Genomic DNA, 23,085 nt, shown 5'->3' on the forward strand with positions numbered 1-23,085 from the left:
TCTTCCACCCATCTATATATATATGGGCTGCTTAAAACTGGCGTATCACTGTGGCAGCCAAAGTATATAAAATCCTGCATTTCCTACTCTTTAGTGGTGATTTCATGCCATTTAATAGAATTTTGCAACTCATATAGGGTGATAGTTCTGAGAGTATGTTATGGTTGGTTAAGGCACTGGATTAGAAATTGGATGATCAGAATCATTGGCTGCCTGCAATTTGGCAGTTCAAATCCCAGCAGGCTAAAGGTTGACTTAGCCTGCCATCCTTCTGAGGTTGGTAAAATGAGAATCTAGATTGTTGGGGGCAATATGCTGACTCTGTAAACAACTTAGAGAGGGCTGTAAAGCACTATAAAGCGGTATATAAGTGCTATTGCTATCCCTTAGGGACAAAAACCAACGTGACCTTCAACCAGTCAATTTCTCTCAGCCTCAAATCAGCATCAGGTTGTGGAACCAACTCTTTGTCACATGTTTTACTGATGGCATTGCTGTGTGAACTAGGCAAGCACAGTGCATCCAAGTGGGACAAAATACTAAGAAGTCCTAAGTTCTGCTTGGTCTGCTATTGTTGCCACGATCCAGTCAGCCATCATTATTCTTGAACTGTCTGAGGAAAATATGTACATCGGCAAACACATCAGCTTAGTTTGGAGAAATAGATGAGGTGATACACAAAGGTGAGGCTTGAAAAGAGTTATTTCTGTATTAAAGTTGTTGAGAGGCCTATGGAACCAGAACCTCTCTGTTTTTACTGTTTAGAGATATTGGCAGTCAGTAGGGTTGTTTATTGGATGTTTGGCAGCCCTTCTGAATCCATTTGCATGCTTGTTCTTCTTTTGTCCTTTTCTTCCCCTTGATAAAATGCCATTCCTGTCCATGGATTTCACCTTAGAATTCATGATGCTGTGCAATATTTGCTTTTGCATTCATTCCATCACTTTTTTATCTTTGAATATTGGTTTAACGTGATGTGAATGGATACCTAGAAGCTTGGCTTTAAATGGATTCAACTTTTTAGTCTTTGTTTTATCTCATGAAGTAAACTGAAAGAAAACCATAAATATGAAGTTCATCCAGTAATCATTGCCTTCCAAACTGTCAATCATGACCACAAGGGCTACGTCTGCCACTCTCAGCTTGAATTTCTTTTTTGAAGAAATTATTTTTAGCATGTAGAACATGTTGTTCTGAATTTTGGTTTCAGCTACATTATCTCTGAATTAGAACCAGCTGCAAGGTTTTTAATTGGCACCAATGTTGAATTTGGAGAAGAGCAGAAGCCCCATAAATCTGGAAGGGAACAGCTAGGCATAAATAATGAAAACCTGGGCCTTTATGAAGATGGAAGAGGGTGCCTCTTTTGCCGTATCATAGCAGACCTTTGTTTTACCTCACAGCTTTGCCAATGTGAGACATTCGGAATTATATTTGTTCTGTAGTACATTCCAGATTGTGTTATTAATCAGCTGTTTGGTTGGGTTGTATTAATTTCAGTAATGGAATGAAGGAATAGTGATTATCCATATGCCATAGAACTGGTTTGAATGTAATCTGCTGGAGTGTTAGTGCAAATTTATATGCTTCTGGAGTATGCATTTGTGATTTTTGCCTAAATGCCAGTATCTGTTCTGACATAGGCTTCCCCAAACCATGAAGCAGACTCCTCCTTCTGGCAAAAAACCCTTTTTATTAAGTTACTGTGAATTTCTCTCATTCACATCCAGAAAAGTCTTTCAAGGAAGGATTTGCAGTCACAGACCACAGACCTTATGTGGCTTGGAGAGCTGCGAGGCCGATATCTTCAAAACTTGGCAAGGAGTCTCAGAGAGTCTCGAATCAATTAAGCGAACTAATTGTCTCCTGCAAACTCCACTCCCCTTTCTCTCCTCTTTTATTCCCTATGGGAGGGGCCATTTACTGTCCATCTTTGGCTTTACTCCCAAGTCGACCCTGGGTCCTTAGCTCTTCCCTTCGCCTGGCAACTCTGTCGATGCGCACACTGGGAACAGGCTCCAGCTGTTTGTCTGCCTCACTGATGTCTGACTCTGAAGGCACCAATAAATGTCAGATGGCCCTGGCCCCATCTCTGCCTCCAACGCAGAGCCCTCATCAGAGCCTTCCCCAGACTCCAGGACTGCTCCATGTTTTTCCCCAACCTCCTCACTGTCTGAATCTGCTGCCAGCTCCGCTGGCTGCTGGCGGGCCGCAACAATATCCTTGCACCATTCTGCTTTCTATGTGGGATTTTTGCAAGGATTAAGATAATAGCCGAGAAAGAAGAAAAACCATAACTTCCTGCAGAAAATTATATAGCAGAGATGTCTGGCGTTTCAGCATAAATGCCAGTGGTTAATGTAGCATAAAGATACGGATCAAAGCTTAAGACCTGACCTGTTCTACCTGAAATATTAAGTTTCATCCCTCGTGCTCCGATAACAGTGTTATATTTCAGTTAATATAAACACTTTGTAGGGAGAGAACTGTGCTTTATATGTAAAAATTCAAGAAGAATGAATGGAAACTTGAGATGTTATCATACAAATGGCTTAGTGTACTTTTAGTGAAGATATTACACAGTATAGCTATTTTTGCTCCACTTCTGTTAAGAAAAAGGATAGAGGAAGAGATAAGAAAACATGGATTACAAATGGAAGGTGATATCTGATTATTTAACAAAACAACAGTTGGAAGAGACCTTGAAGGTCTTTGAGGTCAGCATCCTCTGATGACACTAGGCAATTGCACAATAAAGGCTACACTTGGAAGCTGCCATACATTTAGGACAGGCAATACTGTTTTGAAAGTCTTGTTCCCAGGCAAGCAGTGTAGATTATTATTCTATTGTATATTTAAAAAACTATCAAATCTGTTTTGCTGGAAATGAACATAGGAGAAAACCGATATGTAGACTTTTCTAAAGGATTGCTTCTGTGCAGTTCACGTATGACCAACAGCTGTTTGGTCACTATTCTATCATCCCTTACATGCCCAGTAAGCGTCTCAGTTGCATCTCTGCAACACTCCACTCAATTACATGGTTCTGAGTGCAAAATTACTCAGTAGTTTCTAGATGGGAATGCGGTTCAGCATGAGAAAACTTGGCATGCCACCTGCCCTGCCTGCTAAACAAGGCTGAACTGTTTCTGGGTGATCTAGTAGGTTGAACTAAGGTGAGCTTCCAGATGCCACCTCCCTGCCAATCTTGGTTAAAACCTTCTCATGGCCCTGCCAAAGGATCTACATGGCACTCGGGCACCCTGACCTTGCACATTAATACAAAATTTTTGCTCAGGGTCAGATGAATTTTATCCTAGGTTAGCAGAAGGTGATTCTGGAGCCACTAGTTGTAGAGTTTGAGAACTGGAAAAATGTCATGACCCCAAAAGAATGGAGGAGAAAATATTGTCCTTGCTTTCAATGGGGAAGAAGAAGGCCCAGGAGAATTTTAATATCCACTGTACAAGGTCCTTGAACAGATTATTAAACAGTATGTTTTTTGGGCATATGGAACAATTAACAAGAATCAGTATGGGCTTGTTGCCACAAGTCATGTCAAACTAACCTCATCTCTCTCTCTCTCTCTCTCTCTCTCTCTCTCTCTCTCTCTCTCTCTCTCTCTCTCTTTTGCAGAGTTATTAGATTAATAGATGGGGAAAGTCGTGAATATAGTATACTTTGACCTAAGCAACCTAAAGATTTGACAAAATCTCATCGCTTCATTAATAAAATAAAATGATAAAATATAGGCTTGATAATATAATTGTTAGATATCGTCATAATAGGATGAATGACCACATCCCCAAAGTATGCATTAATGATTCCATATCAGCTTTAAGAATATTATTGAATAAATATATTTAGCATGCAGAAGAGAAGAATAAGGGGGAATAATGGTAGCAGTCTTTAGATGTCTAGAGTTCTCATAGAATTATAGAAACCACATAGAGGGCATAGATTTGTTCTGTTTTGCTCAGATGGCAAGACCAGAAACTACATGGAATTAGAGTTAGGTTAAACATTCAAAGAGATTTCTTAAGAGGGTAATTCAACTAGTGTGATAAGTTGCACAATGAAACACGATATTCTGCTTCATTTGAGGTCTTCAAATAGAGGCTAGTTAACCTTCTGACTAAAATGGTTTAGCAGGTTCCACATTGAACAGGGTGTTGGACAGGCAATTTGTGAAGTCCTTTTAATGCTGCTATAGTGCTATTATTATGTAGGACTAAATTAAAAAACAGTTTCATCTCATTATACTTTTTCTCTGATTTCATCCAGGACAAGTGGTTGTCTTGTTGTATATGAGGCCATTCCTCACTTCATTATTTCCAAACTGAAATACATTAAGACATGGGTCACTCTAGTAATGTAGGCTGAAGTCCTATACAGCAACCTGCCCCAGCCTAGGACCTTACAGAGCTACGGCCTTGAGGAAAGCTCTTAAATTACCTCAGAGTTCCTCACTTTAATATAAGAAAAATTCAGAAATAGTGTACATTTAGGAAGGTGTTAGAGTATTTTGAATCTTTCATATAAGTAGCTTTTTCTTTTGATTAAACAATAGCATAAAGTACACACTACAATACAATACAAAAGGCAGTATCTTGTAAGCCACCAGAGTTTTTTTGAAATCAATAAATAAATAAGACGGGCGGCCATTTTACAAAAATAAAACAAACATTTATATTGGAGGCCACGGCTGTGCCATTCGTTACAAAATGTATACGTAATTTAGTGGACAGCATCTCATTTCTGTATTTGTAATCTGTCACAATTCCAAGGGACTCTTGGCAACACACAAAAGTAAAATACACAATTGAAACATCCACAAGCTAATTGAATTACACCTGGATACAAATCACATCATCAAAACCAATCTACAAACCCAATCAAATCTCTGGAAGAGCTGTTTTCAGAAGGGAGACAAACTGGAACTAATAATGAATGTCATACCGTACAATATATTAATGAGATAATCTGGTGTCAAAAGAGACTGCTTATTGTTCTAATGGTTAGAGAAGGACATGGAATTGGGAAAAATCATAGGTGCTTTATGTGTTTAGTATGAACTATTAAGTTGCATTCCAACTGTGGTTCTAAAGATTATTTCCACTGATAAAAATTATAATTGTGCTATATCACTACTGTAGAGCAGTTAAAACTAATTAGGAAATTTTAATCACTGCAAAAAATCTATCTTAAAAATCCTGGAGGGGGAGAATCGAATATACAGATAGCAACAGTCTGAAGAATGAATTGGGAATGGTTAGAACTGTAGGAACAAGCAATTGGGATATTATTGTGGGAGGAAAGCACTTAAGAGTAAGTACTGGCTGAAGATGCCTTTGACAAAATGGTACTTTGACAATTCTGCTAACTACATTCGATTGTTGTAAAATGCTGTTCTGCTTTGCTGTTTTTGTTTTGACCTTATTTGGTGGTTTTTGTGTGTTGTGTTTTTGAGTGAGTCTTGACTCTTGGTAATTGGTACCTGGACAAGTCCCTGCAATTTTCTTAGTAAGATTTCAGGACTAGTTTGCCATTGCCTTGTTCCCAGGGCTAAGAAAGAGTGACTGGCCCAAGGTTATCGTCTACAATCTTCTGGTTTCTAGCCTGATGTTTTAACCACTATACCAAACTGCTCGTCAAATAAAGATGATGAAACAGCATGACCTCTGTGTTTTTGGGCCACGCAAAGTATTCAGTAATCTAATGTGAAGAAATAACTTTTCTAGGCAATAATATTTCCAATCAGAATAAACAGCTGTATTAAGAGCACAAATTGAGGCCTCCTTTGGATAACACAACTGTATATCAGCCTTCCCATTTTGGCCAAGCCCCTAACTGGAGCAATGAGGAGAATTGTGCAAAAGACTATTGCAAAGAAACCCTGTGAACTAGCAATAAATTAGCCATGTGTGCTTTCCAAATATAACTTTTTGTTCAATCTAGGGAACAAAAACAAAACAATTAAAAAATTAAATACTTTAATTTGTTTATTTCCATTTCTTTAATTAATCCAGCCATCTGACTCAAACCTCCCTTGACTCATTTTTACAGCTAATATGTTAGTGACCATCTTTGGGAATATGGAAATGTTGCTGTCACATCAGATTTTGCAATGCAAATCCAAAGCATGTGGCCAAGTTTAACACAATAGGACATTGTTGTTCATCATTTACAAAATCTGCATTCTGGTCACTCCCAGTGAAGCCCACCCATAGTAATTAAAAACAACTATCCAAACCAATATAGCAATAGCACTTAGACTTATATACCGCTTCACAGTGCTTTCCAACCCTCTCTAAGCGGTTTACAGAGTCAGCATATTGCCCCCAACAATCTGGGTCCTCATTTTACCCACCTCGGAAGGATGGAAGGCTGAGTCAACCTGAGTCAATATAACAGAACATGTGAAAAGATCAGATGAAACTTAACAGTATAAAATTAAAATGAGAAAACAGCTAAGATAATTTTTTAAAGCTATCCAGAGGAGAAATAGATATCACCAAAAAGGTATTATATTGAAGCCAAAATAAATGGTACTATTAAACTGTCAAAAAAAAAGGTTCCATGGGATTATGGAGCTTTTTCTGTACATCTCATATACTACACCAGCAGCCTACTACTTAACAGTTTTTAAATCATTTTTCTGCTTCCTTTTATTTTTTATCCAGAAAAAAAATAGGGGCACATAGAGGAAGTACTATCTTTCCATTGAGAGTGGCCCTGTCTTATCTCTCTTATTTCCTAAAGAAGAAGAGAATGTTTGACAGGACAAGAAAAGCTAATCCTACACCCCCCCTCTTTTCGGTCCTGATATCTAGACGAGGGTACTTCAATTACTTAGAGATGGCTGCAATTTATCTTGTAAGTATTGTTCAGATGGTAACCTTGCAGCCAAAAATTGTTAATCTTATCATGATGTGTTGGAATAGTAACAATGCAAAATAAGGAGGTCAAGTGATTATTTGTCCCTAGCTGTAGCCTTGCTGGCTGCTGCCTCTTTGCTCCAGCCTGTTGAAATGAGTCCTGATGAACCTCGTGGGAAAAATACAATGAAATCACCTTCTCTGCAGTCCAAAGGCTGGCCTGATTTCCATGTTTATCTCTGCTACAGCATGATGCCAGATGACAGCTGGATAATGTAGCGTTTCTCAACCTTGGTGACTTTAAGATGTATGAAGTTCATCTCCCAGGATTACCCAGCCAGCATATTCTGTATAAATAAAATAGTATGATTTGCTATTACATTTTCCTAGGAAATTTGCTGTTCCATAATCTCAAGAATAATATGAGTAATTATTTTTAAAAGGTAGGTTGGAAAAGAAATCGAAATAAAATTTCTTTTCAACATATGACGAGAAGGCCTTTTCCAGAAATTTGTAGAATGACATGATCAGTTAACATTAGATCTGTTGGGATCGTCCTCCTAGCTTGAGGATACTGGTTATAATATACTGTGTTATCTTTTATATAATAATACAATAGTAGAGTTGGAAGGGACCTTGGAGGTCTTCTAGTCCAACCCCTGCCTAGGCAGGAAACCCTATACCATTTCAGGCAAATGGCTATCCAACATCTTCTTAAAGACTTCCAGTGTTGGGGCATTCACAACTTCTGGAGGCAAGCTGTTCCACTGATTAATTGTTCTAACTGTCAGGAAGCTTCTCCTCAGTTCTAAGTTGCTTCTCTCCTTGATTAGTTTCCACCCATTGCTTCTTGTTCTACCCTCAGGTGCCTTGGAAAATAGTTTGACTCCCTCTTCTTTGTGGCAACCCCTGAGATATTGGAACACTGCTATCATGTCTCCCCTAGTCCTTCTTTCTCTTAAGCTAAACATACCCAGTTCCTGCAACCGTTCTTCATATGTTTTAGTCTCCAGTCCCCTAATCATCTTTGTTGCTCTTCTCTGCACTCTTTCTAGAGTCTCCACATCTTTTTTACATCGTGGCGACCAGAACTGAATGCAGTATTCCAAGTGTGGCCTTACCAAGGCATTATAAAGCGGCATCAATACTTCACGTGATCTTGATTCTATCCCTCTGTTGATGCAGCCTAGGACTGCGTTGGCTTTTTTGGCAGCTGCTGCACACTGCTGGCTCATATTTAAATGGTTGTCCACTAGGACTCCAAGATCCCTTTCACAGTTACTACTACTGAGCAAGGTACCACCTATACTGTACCTGTGCATTCCATTTTTGTTGCCTAAATGTAGAACCTTACTCTTTTCACCATTGAATTTCATTTTATTAGATAGTGCCCAATGTTCAAGTTTGTCAAGATCCTTCTGTATCTTAAGCCTATCTTCTGGAGTGTTGGCTATTCCTGCCAGCTTGGTGTTATCTGCAAATTTGATGAGTTCCCCATTTATTCCCTCATCCAAATCATTGATGAAGATGTTGAAGAGTACTGGGCCTAAAACAGAGCCTTGGGGTACTCCACTGCATACTTCCCTCCATGTAGATGCAGTTCCATTGAGGACTACCCGTTGAGTGCGGTTGGTCAGCCAGTTACGAATCCATCTGGTGGTGATGCTGTCTAACCCACTTTTTTCTACTTTATCTAGTAGTAGGTTATGGTCTACCTTATCAAAAGCCTTACTGAAGTCCAAGTAAACTATATCAACGGCATTCCTCTGGTCCACTAATTTTGTCACATTATCAAAGAATGCAATAAGATTAGTCTGGCATGATCTGTTTTTGACAAATCCATGTTGGCTTTTGGCTATTACTTTGTTTGCTTCTAGGTGTTCGCAAATTCGTTGCTTTATTATTTTTTCCATAATCTTTCCTGGTATTGAGGTCAGGCTGATAGGTCTGTAGTTTCCTGGATCTAATTTTTTCCCTTTTTTGAAGATGGGAACCACATCAGCTCTTTTCCAGTCCTCTGGTAGTTCCCCGGTGTTCCAGGATCTCTGAAAGATATAATTCAGTGGTTCTGAGATCTCGTCTGCTAGTTCCTTCAGAACCCTGGGGTGTAATCCATCCGGTCCTGGTGATTTGAACTCGTCTAGGGTGACAGGTGCTCACTTACCATTTTCTTCCCTATTTCAATTTGTGTTCCTAATCTGATTTTTGTGGTGCTGCTTTTGATAGGTTGGACTGTTTTATCCCTTTGTGTAAAGACAGATGCAAAACATGAGTTAAATAGTTCTGCTTTCTCCCTGTTGCTTGTCACCTTCTTGCCACTTTCTCCTAGCAATGGATCAATTGTTTCCTTAACTTTTTTCTTGTTTTTAACATGTTGGAAGAAGCTTTTTTTGTTAATTTTTACTTTTGTGGCAAGCCTTTCTTCATTGTGAGCCTTAGCTTTCCTCACTTCATCTTTACAGGCTCGGGCTATTTGCTGATATTCTGCCTTAGTTATGTCCCCCTCCTTCCACTTTTTATACTTACCTTTTTTGTCTTTCAGTTTGTCTTTATGCAGCCATGCTGGTTTCTTTGGGGAGCTGTTATTTTTCTTCTTCATTGGTATTGTGCTAGACTGGGCTTTTGTAATCTCAGACTGGGCTTTTGTAATCTCGACTGGGCTTTTGTAATCTCTGATTACAAAATCTCTATGTGCCCACAGAATAGACATTTGCCTTTAAACAAAATGATGGTCCGGCATCAAACAGCAAATTTCTATATGAATTTATATCTCAAGAAGAAATGAAGGGGGCATCAGTCTCTCTGTATCCAGAAAAGGGATACTCTATGCTAGAACTTAAGGAGTTACTTTGAATTATATCCATCTACAAAATTGCTTAAAATATTCAGAATGAACTTTGCACTTTTTTTTTCTGAGTATAATATATTGTGCAATATAATGAGTATTTTGGCAAGAATTGGGGTAACACAGGCCAAGGGGAAAGGCAATGGCCCAATGGAATTAGGTGGAGCCATGGCTATTTTTGCTCATCATTTCAGTAACATTTTAATACTTGATCCTCAAGTGGAATTTACTTCTAGGCTTTGTATATTTAGAACTACAATTATAATTGGTAAATTCATTTGGAAACTATATGTACATAAAAGAAAAATGACAGAAGTCATCATTCTTTGTGCCCAGAAGGACTGCCTTCCACTGAGAAATCCTGGGCTTCGTGGGAAAATGTTTATTAGGCTGGGATGGTAGAGAGTTTGCCTCTCTGAGCACTGGGAAGGAATGCTGGAGATACAAGATATGATTGCCCTAACCTATACAGTTCTCTATTTATAACCAATCATTTAATGACTGTTCAAAGTTACAACAGCACTAAAAAAGTGACGTATGACTGTTTTACACATTTATGCAGCATCCCCTTAGTCACGTGATCAAAATTTGGGCATTTGACAACTGGTGTATATTTATGATAATTGCACTGTTCCAGAGTCATGTAATCAGCATTTGTAACCTTCCCAGCTGACCTCCAACAAGCAAAGTCAATGGGGGGAAAGCCAGATTTGCTTAACAACATATGTTTCAGTTAACAATCACAGTGATTTGCTTAACTGTAGCAAAAAGGTCATAAAACGAAGCACAACTCTCTTAAAACCTGCCTTGCTTAACAATAGAAATTTTGGGCTCAATTGTGGTGGTAGGTTGAGAACTATTTATTTAGATGGAACTTATTCTAATGCTAGAATAAGAGAAACTTGTGAGAACTAGGAAGAAAGGCAGAGTCTGGAGAAGAAGCTTAATAAACTAAGAAAATATGCACTCAGATTTCATTTAGCCATAAGCTTAACAGATCACCATCATGAATGAGCAACCAGTGAGTTATGTGGAAGACATCTGTTGTGCAGATTCAGACGTTGAAGGGATTGGGGAGAAACATGGGCCAGTCCTGGAGTCTGGGGAAGGCGTCGGAGACAGAGAGGGAGCCAAAGCTGTATGCCAGTTATCAGCTGCCTTCAGAGTCAGACAACAGTGAGGCAGATGAACAGCTGGAGCCTCTTCCCAGTGTGGGCATGCACAGAGTTGCCAGACAAACAGAAGAGCTAACGAACAGGGGTCGACTTGGGAGTAAGGCCATAAGTGGATAATGAATGCCTACCCATCCTCCCAAGATTTGCTTTAGGTGCCTGCAAAAGAAGCTTATATATTAGTGAGGATTTGAGTTATTTGAGAGCCAAAATCAGAGCAGAAACCAGGAGAAGTGAATTCTAATTTTGCCTTAGGCACACAACCAGCTGGGTAACCTTGGGCCAGTTACTTTCTCTTAGCCCTAGGAATAAGAAGTGACAAATTAAGGTACTTCTGAAAAACTTTGTCAAGGAAACTGCAGGGACAAGAAGTCTCTGAGAATCAGACATGATTGAACAAAAGAAAAAGAGTGTCTAATACAGTGTTTCTCGATCTAAGCAACTTTTGAGATGTGTGGACTTCAACATCCCAAAAATCTCAGCCAGCCATCATGGGAGCAGCCCACACAACTTAAAATTGCTGAGGATGAGAAACACTGGTCTAGTGGGCATTGGATGCCTGTTAAGACAAAGGAGGGAAATAATTATTTAATTCGGGTCGGAATGTGGAGTTTGTTATCTCACAATATGTGAGAGTAAATTGGAAGAGCTAACTTGTTTAAGCAGCCTCTCTTCCATGTGTCAATTAAAAAACGATCGAACAGAGGACCATGTAAAATAAAAGTGTCCTATTTTTTAAAAAAAGAATGTAATCATTAAACATGACTCTCATCTCATTAAAGGTTAATAATAATATTGACAGTGTGATAACAATATGCTTAATTTACTTTTTAAAAAGTAACAAAAAAAATTTGTAGGTAAATATCCAGCATTGCAAACCACTTTTTCCTTTCAAGCCACCAAATGCCAGTAAGAAAATGTGACTTGAGCTGTTTGATTTTGCTGAAAACTAATTGAGCAGGACATCATTAAAGACACTGGAGAGACTTATTTATAACCACAAGGCTGTCATATGACAATGCTGCTCTTTGTGCTTACTGTTTAGCAGTATATACGTTGTTTCTAATTTAAGTAAAAACCAGAAGATGACAGGAAAAGAAGCTATAATATTTGGCAAGCAACACACATGCCTAGATGTGTGCGTGAGAGAGAAAATATTAATTAGCCTATTCAGGGCTCTCCCTTTTCACATATCAACACATGATGGGTGAGGATAAGGATGGATATATTAGTTTTACCCATCCATTATTGTTCTGGAAAATCATGATTTCTGAAAAAAGAGAAAATGGAAAGGTAAAAACAAAGTCTTGATACATAAATTATTTTATAAGCTCATGGAAAGTGATAATGTAAAGATCAACTTACCATTTTCATTTTTGCTTTTCAAGCCCTCATATTTCTGCATAAAAAACCACATCCCCTATTAGAGCTAATGATTTCAGGAAAATGCTCTTAGCTTACTACAGCCTCCAAAATGGTTGCACTTTAAAAAACAACAACTTCTCTCTTACTTGATCCCCCTACTACAAAAAAGCTGACTAGGGAGAAATATATAACAATCTTCAGACATCTGAAGTGTTGTCACATGGGCGAAGGAACAGTTTCTATTGTGCCAAAGGAAGACCTGAATCAGTGCCTTAAAACTGCAAAGAAGCTGAATCGGTGCCTTAAAACTGTCGTCCTATGAGCCGGTGAAACAGGCTGCCACATGATGAGGTGAATTTGCCTTTAGTAGAGCTCTTCAGAGACTGGGTCACCTTCTGTGAGATATGGACCCTGCACTGAGCAGGGAGCTGGACTAGATAACCTTAAAAACCTTTTCAAATCTATTATTACCCACCTGTTCCAACTAGCAGGCCTGGCCTGAATTATAGCTATCTTCTAATCCCTCTGGATAAAATTTTAAATTAAGTTTGACTCTGGGTAATTTTATTGTTTTTAATTGCATTTTGCTGTTTTTAATTAATTGATTATTTATTTATTATGTGTTGTACATTGCTTTTTATATCTCCTCCTTGTTATTTATTTGTTGTGTAATAAATTGTACGCCGCCCCGAGTCCCTTGGTGGAGAGGGTGCGGCATATAAATTAGATAAATAAATAAATAAATAAATAAATAAATAAATAAATAAATAAATAAATAAATAAATAAATAAATAAATAAATAAATAAATAAATAAATTATTCTTTGATTTTGTAAAGTGTATTTTATAGTACCAATGACTGGTGTGTACCACCTGGGGGAAGACTGTATATTCAAGAGTACCAGCATGGTTTAGAATTGCCACCCATAGAAATATACATGCTTCTATTTGAGACCTTAATTAAAAATTAATTTTACAGGGTGATTAATGGGATTTCTGATCTACACTAAGTAATTTTTAGGAAGTCATGGTTCTTTCTGACAATATAGCAGAGAAGGTATTACGTGATGCCTAGAATTATCAGGCTTTTCTGGGTTCTGCCGTCTTCTCAAAGGGGCACTTGTTAGTGATCTATCCCATGGACCCTGTCAAGAGCAGGTGGTTCAGCTTAGATACCAAATCTGTTGAATCCTCAGAGGCATTCTGCAGTAGCTCTCAGCACATGTAGCCTGTGCAGAGGCGACAAACTTCCCTGAACTCTGCATAGGTTTTATTTCAGTGTTATTTTAAGATTAGAAGGGCTAAGGTCAGAGGGGTAGAGTTGTACCTACCGATATTTATGCCTAATCCTGTTCACCATCTCTGGGATTTGAAGGTATTATTGGACTCCTTTGTGTAGTGTCTGAAAGAAGCAGAATTAGAAATGGGATTACTTTAGATGATAAAAAGTTAGACAACGTGAAAAAAAGACCCTTACTGTTTGCTTGGCTAGTAAGGTCTAATTATGGATGTTATTAATTTCAGATACTGAATTATCTTGTATAGAACTGTCTTTGGGTAGAATTACTTCTCTGATGGATGAGTGTATATAGAACTAGAGGTTGGGGAGAAGGGTACAATCAACCAATTAGTCTTTTGGATATTGGCTGTTGTTTCTAAGGGAAATCTGGCTCCGGTTGATATTTGGTGTGGCAGAGATCTTTTGAAGGTTGAGGAATAGCCGCTTCCTGAAAAATTGGGTGTTGACTTGATTATAATGTTTATAATATGATTATAATGTCAACATGATTATAATGTCCAGAGGCTCTTAAGTTTATGCCATTCTAAGGGAAATAATGTAAATACCAAAGGCCTGTTCTGAATGTTGATATTGTATGTAGGTGTAAAGGTAATGAGCCCAGGCAAACTGGCCCAGTTTTGCCCTCCAAAGAATAACATATAATGATAAATGGGCCAGCCTGGCAGTTGGTGTAACAACTTTGATATTTTCAGTGTGGCACCCACAGTTTATATCAGCAGAAAGGCTAAATCTCTTTCCCTCTGAGCATTATTTGATTAATTTGAATAGTATGTTGTTGTATTTTTTTCCCTTTTAGTTATGCTTAAATCTAAACAGTTTAAGTACAAATTGCCCTGAGTTTCTGATTTACTCTTTCATCAATTTGTCTATGCTTGCAATTATTAGGCACTAAATAAATTCAATTATATCCAAGCTTCATTTGAATCATGCTGTAGACCAGTGTCCCCCTCCCCCCCCCCAAAAAAAACCTTTCCAGCTTTATGGACTCCCGGTAGGGAAGGGATGATTCCATGTGAGCGGTGAGCAAGCACGCACGCATGCAGCTCCATTTGCACAAGCGCACGCACACACACACGCACACCATTCGCATAAATAGAGCTGCACTTGCCCTCCCCTTGTATACATGGAGTTGCATGTGCAGTCACAACTCATACAAGTAGAGCTGTGCGTGCCTGTCATTTCCACAGCCTGGCTCCAAATGGGCTGTGATACTGGGTCGTGGCCCAGGAGTTGGGGACCCCCTGCTTTAGATAACTTCCCCCAATTTCATATATCAGTTATAATGCAGAATAAAATGTAACAAAACAGTACCCTCCTTTTACATCCATTTCACTCAGAAGCTGTTATCACTGGTTGCTCCAGTGTTCACACTTCAGAAGGTAATAACTGGAGGCTGTCAAGAAAAAAAAAAAGCTGAACAGTTTGAGCTTTAGCCAAATAGTTCTCCCTCATTTGTTGGATTATAATGCAATTAGCAATAGCACTTGGACTTATATACCGCTTTACAGTGCTTTATAGCCCTCTGAATGGTTTTACAGAGTCAGCATATTGCCCCCAACAATTTGGGTCCTCGTTTTACCCACCTCAGAAGGATGGAAGGCTGAGTCAGTCTTGAGCCTGGTGAGATTTGAACTGCCAAATTGCAGGCAGCCAGCAGGCAGCAAAAGTAGCCTGCAATACTGCACTCTTAACTACTGCACCACAGCGGCTCTTTCACCTACATGCAAGCTGGAAACTTACAGAAATTAAAGCCTGACATATCCATGACTTCCCAAAGGTATGTTATGATGGGTATGCTACAGATGGTTAGTTTGGGATTCAGTCACCTTCCACAATAGATTTGAAAGGCTAAATTTGAGCTTGATAGGTACAGGGTTAAGCTCTTCGTGAAGCAACTATCCTTTGATAGAGGTGTGTGTGTGTGTGTGTGTGTGTGTGTGTGTGTGTGTTTGAATATCAACCAACCACAAGGGAGTGTCTTGACACAATGTATGTTATACGTCAATTTACCCAAAATGAAGAAGGCTCCCGATTGTCAAACAAAGCAACTGTTATAAAATACTTCCTATACTGTTTTTCTTTACTTTTATTGTGCGTTTCCCCAACAAAGTTTAGAATGATATCAATGAAGGCAACTATGATAGCTCTAGAGCAGAGAATATCATCTTACAAAATACAGGAAAAGGGAGGAAGACAGGGAAACCAAGTTCCAAGATCTTTGAAGATCCTTTGGGGTGCCTTTCAGACAAAATGGGGATCCTTTTGAGATACTTTCAGACAAAATGATGGTATCTCCATATTTCAGGAACACGGTTAAAAAAAGTGAAGCAGGAGCATAAAAGTGAAAGGGCAAAGAAGTTTCCTTAGTGTGCAGCTGCTGATTGAACTGCTTGTCTAATGTTGTTGGTTGGGGTTTGCAATGTGTTAAGGTAGATAAATGTTTATCAAAGGACGAAGTGTTTTAAAATGGTACAAAAGTTTTCCATAACAGAATCTCACCCGTGTCTGCTGAACGTAAGTCCTAGTTGTTTTCACTGGAACTTGATCCCAGATAAATTATAAGTAAGATTCACTTACATAAATTATATGTAAGATTCATCAAGTCACTCTTATGCTTGTGTAATGATGGCTTTATTGATAAGTAATGACCAGTAATGAGTAGTTATATAAAGTAGCTTGCATCTCATGTATTCAAACTGCTCTGTAAATGTTTCAGACTAAGACAAACGATGAAATTGTGCAGTACTGAATTTTGAAATTCATGCATTTAGAGTCAGCCCATATCCAACTTGTTTTATTTGAGTTATTATAGTTTATATATTGATTTAGAATCCAAACAACTAATTGGATTTCCATTATTGATATATTTGATATTTATATGCTTCAAAACAGTGAGAAATTTTCCAGAGGGAATGTTGATCTTCTGGGGGGGGAAATAGGATTAGAATTAATACAGTGCAGGAGGCTGAAGCCTTCATTAAAAAGCATTTCTCCCTCCTAGAGGACGAACACAGCGAAGGTAGTGAAAAGGGTAGCAAGACACAAGATATGAAAGGGGGGGCCTGTGGCTCCTTCTTGGGACAGGGTGGAAGGAGCAATATCGAAAAGGCTCAGGTCACAAAAATAAAAATATTTGAAACATTAGTAATTGTTGATATTCTAGAAAGTGACAAAGGAAAAATGATTGAACACATGGTTGACACAATATAGAATAGGATTCTGTTTTTTGCTTATCTTTTATATCTTGTTTTTAATATTGTAAAATTGAGAGATTTGGATGGACTTCTACCACTAGCGTGGGAGCTGCCAAAATTTTCTATGTATCCCCTTACCTTTTCCCATAAATGTTTAAAAACCAATAAAATTCTTTTTAAAAAAACAGTGAGAAATTTTTAAAAACTTTAAGAAGTGACATATGGCAGATACTTTTCGCAGTCTTAATTCAAATATGTGATCTCTCTTTGTGTGTGTGTGTGTGTGTATTTGCACTATCATTTTTAATTATGATTATAACTTATTTTAAGCCAATCTTTTTCATAATATCTTCAATTCAGAAAAGAAAACTTAGGTTTCCTATACATTTTATGGACATTTTATAAATATTTTTAATAAATTTCACCCTGCTAAATTATGTCTAATTGATATCTGAAATAAACTGTGCCATTTCTGTGATCATCTGTGATTATCTTGGCTGGTTTTGTAATCTGCAGTTCCATCTTCTGACTAAGAATATAGAATAGAATAGAATAGAATAGAATAGAATAGAATAGAATTCTTTATTGGCCAAGAGTGATTGGACGCACAAGGAATTTGTCTTTGCTGCATATGCTCTCAGTATACATAAAAAGACAAGATACATTCGTCAAGAATCATAAGGTACAACACTTAATGATAGTCATAGGGTACAAATAAGCAATCAGGAAACAATCAATATCAATATAAATCGTAAGGATACAAGCAACAAATTTACAGTCCTGCAGTCATAAGTGGGAGGAGATGGAAGATAGGAACAATGAGAAGACTAATAGTAATAGTAATTGCAGCCTTAGTGAATAGTTTGACAGTGGTGAGGGAATTATTTGTTTAGCAGAGTGATGGCGTTCAGGAAAAAACTGTTCTTGTGTCTAGTTGTTTTGGTGTGCAGTGCTTTATAATGTCGTTTTGAGGGTAGGAGTTGTACAGGTCCCTCAATGGAAGGCAGATTGGCAGTAATTGTTTTTTCTGCAGTTCTGCATATTCTTAGGAATCAAGATCATTTATAATTATAGTTGGTTGCACAGTCAGCGAGATGCTTTAGACTGGATTTGGCACTTTTATCCACTCTTCGAGTCCTTCCCAAGGATCTTGGATAGCAAATGTTGCTGTTAGATAATGTCAAAAATATTGCAGGATGTAAGCTGTTCCAGGTAAAGCTGCCTTTTGCAATTGACCAATGGTAATGTTGTCAATGATGATGAAATTCAAAGCCCTTGATGTTTTGGGATTGCATCCGAGGTGCCTAATAACTATGTCTTTCTTTTCCCACAGTCATTCTATTTATAGAATAGAACATAGGTCCTTATATTTTGTGATCTTTATCCGTTCTTTTTGTTGTATTCTACTGTCCCCAGGTACTGCTGTAGTAGAAACTTTCTTGTCTGTCTTATTGACAATAGTTAAACCTGGGTGGTATGTGACAGATACTTGTTTTTTTTTAAATTCTAAAGTCCAAAAGCACTTTATCTTCTTCATTTTTGATTACTTCATCTATTTTGTGGTTCCACTAATTCTTGCTTTCAGGTAAACGGTATTTCTTGCAGATATTCCAATACACCATTGATACTACTTTGCCATGCCATTGTTTGCAATCGGTTTGTGCAAATCTTCTTGCAGCAGCTAATTAGGTGGTCCACTGTTTCTTCGGCTTCTTTGCAAAAATTGCAATTGCAGCCTGTTACTTTCTTCCCAATTCTGGCTTTTTATGCATTTGTTCCTAAAGGCTGGTCTTGTGAATTCAGAATTATTCTCTCTGACTCTTTTTTCAACATTCCTGCCCTTATGCATTCCCAAGTCTTGTTATCCATTTTACATGCTATTTTTTAAATGTACTGGCCATGCAATACTTTGCCTTGCCACATTTGCCACATCGCATCCTACCACACACGTCCCTACGACCAATCCGCTCACACAGGGAGGGACTCCTCCTGGTGCCGTCCGCTAGGCAATGCCAGCGGGCGACACCTAGGAGTAGGTCCTTCTCTGTGATGGGCCCAACCCTCTGGAATGACCTCCCCCCCGACATCAGAACCACCACCAACCTCCGCTCCTTCCGTCAAAAATTAAAAACTCACCTGTTTCAATCAGCTGGCCTGGCACTCTCTTAGTTTTGTCTCCCGGGGATATATTTTAACTGGGTTTGGGTATTTTAATTGGGAATGTTTTTTAGGGTTTCCATAGCATATTTATTTCTTGTACAGTCTCTTCTCCTCCATCTAAATGTTTAGTATTTAATTGTTTTTATACTATTTATATTGTTATTCATGTATTTTATCTGCATTTTATCTGACTGTACACCGCCCCGAGTCCCTTTTTGGGAGAGGGGGCGGTTTAGAAATCCAAATAAATAAATAAATAAATAATCTCTTTTCTATTTTACATTTGGTTTTTCTTGTTGGCCAGTTTAGTAACTAAATGCTCTCCAGCATTTAGTAAGTTATCCTTGAGTACTGCATTAGCTTCTGTGCATCTTCTTCACTAACCTTCAGATATTCTTCCAATGCCCTTCTTTTCTTTTTCAACTGTCTGGTCTACTTGCAACATTCCATGCCCACCTGTTTTCCTAGGCAAGTAGAATCTGTCACCATTGCTGCATTGATGAAGTGCATCATTCATTGTCATTGCTTTTCTGGTATTCTTATCCAGGGTTTTTAATTCCGCTTGCGTTCAGTCCATTATTCCAGCCATTTATCTAATACCCTTATGTTTTATTGTGCAAGGGCATCTGTTTGCTTTGGGTCTCTTATTTGCATTTCTAATTCTCTGATGGATTATAATCTTCTTCCACATTTTCCAACCCCTTCAATTCTCCAGGTAATCCTTGACTTATAACCACAGTTGGGATCAGATTTCTGCTTGTAAGTAGTTATAATCATAAGTTGAAGTATTGGACCCAATTTTATAACATGTTTGTGGTAATCATTAAGTGAATCACCACAGTTGTTTGTAACATAACTCAGTGTTATCCAAATGCTTCACATTTGTAGTGATGTTACATTCACAATTGGATAAGCTATGCTCTGGGTTAATTTTTTCTTCTTTGAAATGACACACGGGGTAGAATAAATATTTGAGAAAGGATATGGATGAGATATGTAAAAGAGTTGATACATATGGAACACATTTGCAATGTATAAAGAAGGGGACAAAATGCCCAAACTCACATTTACCAAAGAATTTCGTAGGATGCACCTCAGCTATTTTTGAGGTTATTTTTTCATAACTACTACTTTCCAGTCCAGAGAAAATAGTTGGCAGTAATTATTGGAAGCTGTTTTTGCAGAAACTGCCATAGTTCTGCTGGCGTCTCAAAAATAAATGAGATAATGATTTGATAAAAATATGTCAGCAAATGTTGTAAGCAGAGTTTAGCTACATAATAGACAATAAATATTTAAACTATCCATTATACAGAGTGACAGGTTGTTATGGATATATATCCAGAACCCTGCACAGTTAGGGAAGGATGCTTGTGGAAACTGGTGACAATGGATTTCCTGGTTGTTTTTGGCACTTTTAAAAATTCATTCCAAATAAAGTTGTGTAAGTTGAAGCATTGTTAGAAGAGAGAAAAACAAGATTTGGGTAAGATTTATTGGAGAGATATTCTTAACTGTTAAATGTTTCTTATTTATCTGTTCTTGATTAGCTTCCCTTTCATCTTCCTTTATTATCACTCTTTTAGAGTTAAATAACTTTCCCCCTTTTTTGCTTGCTTACATTCTAGTGCAACAAAAGATTGTCAAACAATGTGTCTCCCAATTCTTAGAAAAGAATGACTCTATGTTATTCTAACTAATCTCAACTACAGGATGGAATGAAGGGGTGCTTTTAAAAAAAATTCTAGATATAACACGTACGAGAGGATTGACTAATATCTTAAAGGAAAAAGCTGTCATTTTAAATGACTTCAGTAATTCTGAATAATAGGCCAGATTCAGCAAGATGATGTTCAGTAGGGATAAATATAGGATACAGTGAATTTAAATAAGGACAGTCACATTTATTGGCACAGGATTGCAAAATTGGCTTGATTGCTTATTAAAAATGTACTTTTTTGCATTTTTCTTTCCCCCCCTGCATTTTAGGCCCTCTTTTTTGTTTTATCCTGGAAAGCTTTGATGGAAAGGAATTCTTAATTGAAATAATAGAGGGGACTTAGTAACCGTAGATTCCGTCTTCTCAAATAGGAAGAAAGAGGCAGAAATAATGGTTTTTAATTTCAGAACAGATGGTGTCGTAGTCTTGCTAATTCTTCCTATGATCCTGACATTGATGAGCTTTCTCTATCCCATCTAATGCTAGACTCAGCAACTTTTATGGTGCTGAACTTTCAGTCCTATATGGGAGTAGGGAAATCCATATTTACTTACTGAATGTCCTACTAGATATGATACTTCAGACCAGTGGTGGGTTCCGGATCCCGTTGCAACCAGTATGGTGCAATGGGGCCGGGCGTCCACCACATGAACGCGTGCACACACATGCAGCACACACACGCGTACTTACCACCCGCGATGCTCTGCAATGCCTCTGCAATGCTCCAGCTGCTCGGCGGAGCATCGCACAGGCGCCGTACGCTCCGTGTGCATGCGCGGAAGCCCTGAACAGCTCAAATACAGGTAAGGAGCATGGGTGGGCAGGTGGGCCCTCCGGAGCACTGTACTGAAATGGTACTTGGTGCTCCTGGCAGGCATCAGTATGCCCATACAGGGGCGTACCAGTTGTAACCCACCACTGTTTCAGACCCTGCTCTAGATCAGCTCTCCAAGCTTTATTCTGAAACATAGATAGTACTACTTGGTTCTTTTTCCTTCTCATGGGTAATCCTCTGCCTCAAATAAATGCAACAATCCAAAACATAGTGTAATGTCAAGAATATTTAGCATTTGCTTCCTTCAATATACAACCGGGATATAAGCAGGATTATGTGTCGTCACATAATTCTTAGTAACCACATAGATCGATAATCTCCAGGATGATGCGGCCCCAACCTGTTCACACAAGCAGTATAGCCTAGATATTTTTCTGTGTGGTACATTTTGTCATATTTCTAGCAAACTCTGACAATATTAATTGTTGTTCAATGTTACTATGTTTACAAGGTCCCAGATCCTAGGTTTTGATGTCGTGTTTTTTTGTGTAAATAACCTTTACACAGTTTGGGGTTCCAATAGTGAAGCCTTTTCAACTAGTTAATAAAACTGACAAATTCTGCTCAGTACCAAAATCAGACAGTTCTAGAACATTAAAATCAGGTATTGAGACAGAGCAATTGAACTAATTTGGGAGAAGTTTAGACGAATTAAATTAGTTTCATTTTCTTAAAATGGAAAGTTCCCCCCTCTCCATCTCATGGTATAAATGATAATATATTGTAAGCAATTTATTAACCACTGAAGGTTTAAGCAAAAATTAGGTCCATGCTACATTTTTTTTTTGACATCAAAATATACACAGTGAAGTATGTATTATTGTGGGTATTTCCAAAGAATTTTTCAGCACATAAACAATCAGTACATTACAGCCTTTGTTTGTGATCATCAATACCATAATTCTTTTGGAACTTGTCAGGGTTTGAGCCACCTGATTCATTTTATTTTTTATTACTTTTGAAAACTTTGTTGTCTAATGCAAAGCACGGCTCCTAAGCATAACCTCCCTTTTCTTACACAGCCTCTGAGTCTGACTTATATCCCAGAAACTTTCTTAGAAATAGAATGGTAAATATTTACAGTCTTGGGTGTAAGTTTGCCAAACTACTTAAAGGGAAGAAAGTTAGCAGAGAATATCTAAGAGTATTACTGAGAAATCTTGGTTTTCCTCCACATCCCTTTAAAACAACATATATTGTATTTATTGTACTTCTGTAGATAATTTCCATTCTGATTATTTCTTAGTCTTATTTCTTGGCTCCATGAATTATCCTATTTCTTCCTCTTAAATGACTTATTTTTCTCTTCCCCTTTGCTTCCTTTTCAGGTGACCAACAGTGACGTAAAACAAGTGCCGTTATGACAGGCAGTATTCCCCAAGACAGGTACAGTAATTCTACAGTGAGATGAAATGGTGTTGTTTCACTTATAAACAAGTACACCCATGTCATGGGTGAATGCAGAGCATACTGTTTGCTAAACACTAAGTCAGGTGTCACTAAATTGCAGTCGTGGGCATCTGTTGGTACCCTACTCTCCTGACATTTTTGGTATCTGCTATGGGTCACCTATTTGATTTTTCCCCCTAGCATTGGATAGAAGCAGATATCTAAACC

The 23,085-nt window shown here is 38.1% G+C and overlaps 1 protein-coding gene across 7 annotated transcripts in view; it reads left to right on the top strand.

Moving 5' to 3' along the window:
• Positions 1-23,085, top strand: part of SLC29A1 (solute carrier family 29 member 1 (Augustine blood group)) — an 89,258-nt gene that overhangs the window by 40,984 nt on the left and 25,189 nt on the right. For all 7 annotated transcript variants that reach the window (XM_081942238.1, XM_081942240.1, XM_081942241.1 and 4 more), the window contains one exon: positions 22,797-22,854. In XM_081942238.1, the coding sequence (XP_081798364.1) occupies positions 22,829-22,854 (26 nt within the window). In that variant the 5' untranslated portion in view covers positions 22,797-22,828. The remainder of the gene's footprint in view (positions 1-22,796; positions 22,855-23,085) is intronic.

This window comes from Natrix helvetica, assembly GCF_964273705.1.
Source record: "Natrix helvetica genome assembly, chromosome: 2".
Lineage (NCBI taxonomy): Eukaryota > Metazoa > Chordata > Lepidosauria > Squamata > Natricidae > Natrix > Natrix helvetica.